A 6,521-nucleotide genomic window follows, 5' to 3' on the forward strand; every position below is an offset into this window, starting at 1 on the left:
CCCTTGGTGGGCTGGCGAGCCCTTTGTAGCGACCAGGGCCTCTGCCCGCAGCGTCTACAGTTTCAAGTCTTAGAGCAAAAAGGCTCCTGCGACCAAGGAATGGTTTCAAGGAGGCCTAACCACAGATGATCTTTTCCCATCTCCCCCAGAGCACGTGGAGCTAGCCTCGTACCAGCCTCCCTGGTGGCCCCACGAGCTGCCTCCCCGCTGTATTTCCGCTCCCCCCCCCTAAGAGCCCCGCCTCTCTCTCTTCCCAACCCGCAGTTCTTTCTTTCCAGGGCCAAGGGCATCAACTCCTCTCGCTGCCGCCTCGGGGTTCCGCAAGGCCGCTCTCCACGTAATCCGCATTCATGCCCTGTCTATAAGTTTCCTAGGGCGTCATCCTCGGTCACCGCGCCGCCATCCGGCGAACCCTTCTAGTTGAGGCCAGTCTCTCCCAAACTGTGAGGTTCTACGGGGGCGGGGGGTGTGGAGGAAGAGAGGGAGAGAGAGAGAGAGAGAGAGAGAGAGAGAGAGAGAGAGAGAGAGAGAGAGAATAAATAAAAGCAAGGGCGGCCTAGTGAGGAACTAGTTTGGTTTTCCAAGGCCTGCTGCCCACACCTTTTGCTCTTAATCTCACAATGGTGGTGCCCCTTACCACTCAGGGGCTAGGTATGTAGGCGGGTGGATACCAGAAGGTGGTCTCCAACAGGCAGTTTTCTGAATCTGAGGCTGCATATATTCTCCCTGCAGAATACAACCACGGTTTCAGAAAGAGAGAAATAAGGCACTTCGGAAAGTTGAGGCCTATGCTCGGGCTCCCTATTCCCTTCAGAAGGCTGTCTGAGCTGCAGCCACAGCGGGGTCCCCTCCCTTCTGAGACCAGAGCCACCCAGTGTGTGCAGTGGAACACCAGCCGGGTCAGAATCAATGCCGGCAACAAACACTGCTTTGACCTCCCACAAAGAACCAGGGTAGTTACAAGTATTGAGCTCTTTGCTTTAGTAGACAACTGCGCTATGCTTCCGTCCCGGTTATCCTTTAAAAAACAAAAACAAAAAACTAAACAAAAAACTCCCAACAATAACCCTAGAAGAGGCAATTCGGCTCCTTTATATAGACCAGGAAACTGAGAACGCCCCAAACCAAATACTGCCTCAGGCCAGGCTTCGAAGCATAGAGCCTCTGGACGCTAACAGAACGGTCATCTTGTCTTCTACAGACCTGCTCTCTGAAGCCGCTTCGAGGGCTGCAAGGGCATGTACGGTCTGGACCCTGCCCTCAGGGACTCACAATCTGATGTGACAATCAAGCGGACACAAAGTACAGCTTTGGCACTTGATGGGGGGGTGACAAGTGACATTACTGAGCAAGTTCCGAGGAAGAGGACCTCTAGGTGAGGTGATCTGGCGGCGTTTCCTTGGAGGTATTTGAGCTTTTCCTCGGAAGAACAGCTTTCCACTGTGGAAATGAGGGTGGGAAAGGCACTCCAGGTGGCAAGGACAGCTAGAGCAAAGTTGAGGTGGAATTTGACACGTCGCTCATATTTCCACAGATACAACACTCCTCTCCTTAGAAATCCACAGTCCGGTATTTACTGGCCTCTCAGAACTGCCCCTGATCGGGAAGGTGCAGCTAGGTGGAGCGGGAATCGGTGATTCGGACACCGGGTTCTTTGCAGCTTTTCCCACCGCGACTTGGACCTCAGGACCCTATTCTAGTCCCTGTCTATTTCTGGTAGCGCAGCAACATCCCACTGGGTGGACGCAGAGGGCGTGGCCCACATACACAAGAACCAATTGGGAAGGAGGCCAGGATGCCGATCCCGCCCCTTGACGTGACGCAGGGCCCCTGGACAGAGGCTTCACAGCCCCGGCCCCAGTCCTTGCAGTGGCTGTAACAAAACCCAGACCCCCAGGTCCCGGCCAATGGAGGCGATTTAGACTGGAGCTGGTCCGCGTCTGTCAAAAGCTCGACTCCGCACCACCGCGGAGTCCAGAAGAAGAGCTGGAGCCACCGCACTCCCTCCCCTCCCCCGCCGGGATTTATTGAGTATTTGGACTGGACAATTAAGTGGCCCTGATGATGTTACCAAGCCCGGTCACCTCCACCCCTTTCTCAGTCAAAGACATTTTGAATCTGGAGCAGCAGCGGCACTTCCACGGAGCTCACTTGCAAGCGGAATTGGAGCAGCACTTCCACTCGGCGCCCTGCATGCTGGCCGCGGCTGAAGGGACGCAATTTTCTGATGCAGGGGAGGAGGACGAGGAAGAAGAGGGAGAGAAACTGTCCTATTTGAACTCACTAGCTGCTGCCGAGGGCCATGGAGATTCAGGTCTCTGTCCTCAGAGCTATGTCCATACAGTTCTCCGAGACGCTTGCAGCGGGCCCAAGGAACAAGAAGAGGAGGTTGTGAGCGAACGGAGCCAAAGTGAGTAGAGGGGGAAGGAAACGCGTCCGCACACCTGGGGCAACGGCTCAGCGCCTATAAACCCACAAACCGTGCCTGCATGGCCACCCGCCCCTTTCACATTCGGCTTGGGTCATGCCTATGCCAGGTTCAAGGACAGCTCTGCAAAGCACAGGTACCTGAGATGGATCTGGGGCGGGGATAAAAGAGAAAGAGAGAACAGCTTTTGCCCGGAGCAGAGACCCGGAGCAGTCCCCGAGGGAAGGCAAAGTGATTATTGCAATCCTGGTTCCTTGAGTAATGAGTGACAGGGACCCAGAGCCTGTGTCGTAACTTGTCCGTTGTGTGTGTGTGTTCTCTCGCACACCCATCTTCTCAAAAAAGGGCCATTTTTTTCTGCCATTTTTCTGTCTTTCTTCTAATGTGAGGTGAATTCAGTGAGGCCAGGGCAGTCACCCCGGCTTTTCCGAAAAGGCAGTGCAAGAATGTTATGTTTGGGCAGTCCTTTCGGGTAAGAAACTTTGAGAGACACCAGCTTACTTCGGAGCTTGCAGTTCTTACGTTCGTAGAACTCGGGCGGAGGAGAGGGGGTGGCCGATGTGTGGGAGCTCAATCTATATCAGATGACGGCAGCAAGTCACACCCAGGAGGTGAAGGCCTCTGAAAAAATATCGTAATGCTCGCTCTGTTTCTCTGCAGGTGGAGTGGAATAGTTAAAGTTCCTGAATTAGTTCTGAGTGGGATTCTGGCCATTCAGCAGATCAGAGGTGGGGTAGGCAGGAAAATCAGATAATTGAATAAGCCCATAAGGAAATGTCTGAAAGGGAAACAGAATCGAATAATCTCTTCTCCAAGTGGAGATTTGATCTGGCTGAGACCAAAATCTTTCTCTAACAATTCTCCAGTCCTAACACAGGCATGAAACTGTCTAAATCGGTCCACCCAACTTTTTTTCCTCTGTAAGGTAACATACAGATATTGTCACAGATGCGTTCTCAGTAGTTTTGAAAATAAAAAAATTTCAATTCTTGAGCTGCACATACGCCTTTCACGTAGATATTTCCAAACAGAAACAATTTTCGCAATCAACCCATGCATCCAGGCCGCCTGTCCCCAATACCAACTCATTCCACACCTTCAGGGGAGTGGAAGGCAAACGAGTTTGCAGATACGGGGTCGTGTTCCGCGGTCGCCTGAAAATTGTTATTAGCCCCTGGACCGGCACATTTAATCTATTTTCTCGCTGATGCTCAAATTTAATAAATGCGAGCGAATTACTCTCACCACCGAATACGCCTTCTCCCGCTGGAGGTGCTCCGCCTGATGCGGGGGGCGGGGGCTTGGGCTCCAGAAACTATGAACTTTCCCCAAAACTAGCATTTACTACGGGGGTGTTTTGTGCCTCTGGGGCGCAGGGGTGGTATCCTGAGAACTAGAAAGGCTAATGTCTTGCTTCTCCCTTAGAAAACTGTCAGTTGAAGAAGTCTCTGGAAGCGGCGGGAGACTGTAAGACAAGCGAGGACGGCGAGAGGCCGAAGCCGCGGAGCCGCCGGAAGCCCCGGGTGCTCTTCTCGCAAGCTCAGGTCTTCGAGCTGGAGCGCAGGTTCAAGCAGCAGCGGTACCTGTCGGCGCCCGAGCGTGAGCATCTCGCCAGCAGCCTGAAGCTCACGTCCACGCAGGTGAAAATCTGGTTCCAGAATCGCAGGTACAAGTGCAAGAGACAGCGGCAGGATAAGTCCCTGGAGCTGGGGACGCACGCGCCGCCGCCACCACCCCGCCGCGTGGCAGTGCCGGTGCTCGTGCGGGACGGCAAGCCGTGCGTCACGCCCAGCGCACAAACCTACGGCTCTCCCTACGGCGTGGGCGCCGGCGCCTACTCCTACAACAGCTTCCCCGCCTATGGCTACGGGAACTCAGCCGCCGCAGCCGCTGCAGCCGCCGCCGCCGCAGCGGCAGCGGCGGCTTACAGCGGCAGCTACGGCTGCGCCTATCCGACCGGTGGCGGCGGTGGTGGTGGCGGCACGGCCTCCGCGGCGACCACCGCCATGCAACCCGCCTGCAGCGCCACCGGCGGCGGATCCTTTGTGAACGTGAGCAACCTGGGAGGCTTCGGCAGCGGCGGCGGCGCGCAACCCTTGCATCAAGGTGCCGCAGCCGGGGCCGCGTGCACGCAGGGGACTTTGCAGGGCATCAGGGCTTGGTAAAGCCTGGGCGGGACACGCGGCGGGCGTCCTACCGCACGCTGGGCACCGCGGGAATGAGACACGAGAAAGGACAGACCCAAGGGCCAGGTCCCCTCGTTAAAATAAAAATACAGACGTATCGCTCCTTCCAAGGGCCCATGGTCGCAGCACACTCCAGGCCTGGGGCATGGGACTCAGCGGAGAAAGGACGCCCTGGTCCAGTCGTCAAGACTGTCTGAGACAGAAACACCGGCCAGGCGCCAGGAAAGAGGTGGCCTCCCACCCTGACTCTACAGAGAGTGCGAGAGGCTGGGACTCCGGCTGTCGCTTGCTCTCCGGAGGAGGGCTTTTCTCTTCCTGCCTTCCCTTGGCCTTCTCCGAGTGTGGTCCGGGAACCGGACCGAACGGGGGGAGGGGGGGAGAAAGAAAGAAAAAGAACAATTTAAAGAAAAAGAAAGGTAGTTGGAGAGAGAACGTGAAGGAGAGGAAAATGGGGTAGTAGCTTGAGAAATTCCACCGATTCGCAGCCCCTTTTGCTTGCCCGGAGAGCCACAACGAAGTGGATTTTTCCTTTTCCAACTGTGACCCTTCCAAGACAGACTCCGCCCGGATCCCTGGATTGTCAGGGGACTGTTCTTGGAGACCACCACCGCAGTGAGATCGAAAGTTGGGGGGAGGGAGGCAGCTGAGCAAATCCAAGACTTGCCCGCCCAACCTAGGTTGTTGTCAGGTTGGTTTCCTTTCTGTTTTGTATTTTGTATTCCGCACATTATCTCTCTATAACTATATCCACACGCCGTGTACACAGCCGCTGTCACACACTACAGGAGTCAATAAAGAAGGTGCAATATTTCTGAGCTGTTTGGCTTGCTGCAAGACTTGTTTAGCCCCAAAGACTGGGGAGGACCCCCCCCCCCTTAAACAGGATGGGAAGTGAGGGAAATACCCTGGCCATCTCTGCCTGGTGCCCCTGAGCAAGGCCCCTGGCTGCAAGTTTGGTCTCTTCTTCGGCATTGTTTGTTAATTTCTTTTTAGTGCTGTGAGCCGAGCAGGCTGGAGAGAGGCTCTGGGTCTCCTGGGATCGGGGACTTTGTAATCCCCCCCCCACACACACACACACACACAACACACCTCCACTACATTTTACCCAGATGCACTGTCTTGGTGCAGGGGACCCGCCTTGGTCAAACTGGGACTCTGTCCCACCTCCAGGGTCTCCGAGGAAGAAGAAAAGTTGGCCTCCAGGCTCAGCCTGGGGCGGCTCCTCCCTCGGCCGCCACCCGGTCTTGGGGCTCGCCCGGGGGAGCTGCACCGCGCCGCGCCCCGCCGCGGGCCGAGCTCTCCCCCTCGGCCGCCCTCCCTTCTCCCCCGGCGGCCGCGGCTTTATGCGGCTCCTTGTCACTCGCGGAGAATGCCTGTGCGAAGCCAGTGCTGCCACACGGCCGATTGTGAGCGTGCCAAGGCGGGTGAATGGGGAGGCCTCTGAGCGCCGCGCCATTGTGGGGCCGGCCCCGGCTGAAAGGCGGCTCCGGGCCGGGAAGGTGCGGAAAGAATGGCTTTTTATTGGAGTCCCGAACAAAAGGTGTGGTAGGAAGGCGAGGTCCCCTGCGCGAACAAAAACCCCATAGCGTCGGATTGACGTCCCTCCCCGAGCTCCCCATTGCTTCTCAGAGCGGGGGCTTTGTGCAGCAGTCTGCTCAACAGAGGGACGGAGAAATGCGCACGGGGGGGGGGGGTTGTTCCCCGCATTTTTTGTGTGTGGGGGAAGGGGTGGCCGGGGGCTGGGCGGGCAGCAGGGAGGGGCGCGCTGATTAGGCCGGGAGGGCCAGGGCGCTGAGAGGTTCAGCGGGAGTCGGCCGCCTGAATGCAGGGTCATTATTGCTACAAGTTTAGCAATTTCGCCCGTGCTGGAGGGGGTGGGGGCTGTTGGGTTGCTGCGGGGCCGCTGG

General features: G+C 56.7%; 1 protein-coding gene across 1 annotated transcript; it reads left to right on the forward strand.

Moving 5' to 3' along the window:
- The first annotated feature begins 1,879 nt into the window (after positions 1-1,879).
- On the forward strand, positions 1,880-5,429 carry Nkx2-3 (NK2 homeobox 3). The gene is made up of 2 exons (XM_021152463.1): positions 1,880-2,410; positions 3,854-5,429. Exons 1-2 carry the CDS (start codon positions 2,062-2,064, stop codon positions 4,591-4,593), a joined length of 1,089 nt encoding a protein of 362 aa, XP_021008122.1. The 5' UTR covers positions 1,880-2,061; the 3' UTR covers positions 4,594-5,429.
- Positions 5,430-6,521: the final 1,092 nt, after the last annotated feature.

Source organism: Mus caroli, chromosome 19 (genome assembly GCF_900094665.2).
Source record: "Mus caroli chromosome 19, CAROLI_EIJ_v1.1, whole genome shotgun sequence".
NCBI classification, from domain to species: Eukaryota; Metazoa; Chordata; class Mammalia; order Rodentia; family Muridae; genus Mus; species Mus caroli.

Coding starts and splice junctions, on each gene's coding strand:
- Nkx2-3 (XM_021152463.1), top strand. CDS start 2,062: ATGATGTTACCAAGCCCGGTCACCTCCACCCCTTTCTCAGTCAAAGAC. Junction 2,411..3,853: donor TGTGAGCGAACGGAGCCAAA/GTGAGTAGAGGG, acceptor CTTCTCCCTTAG/AAAACTGTCAGTTGAAGAAG.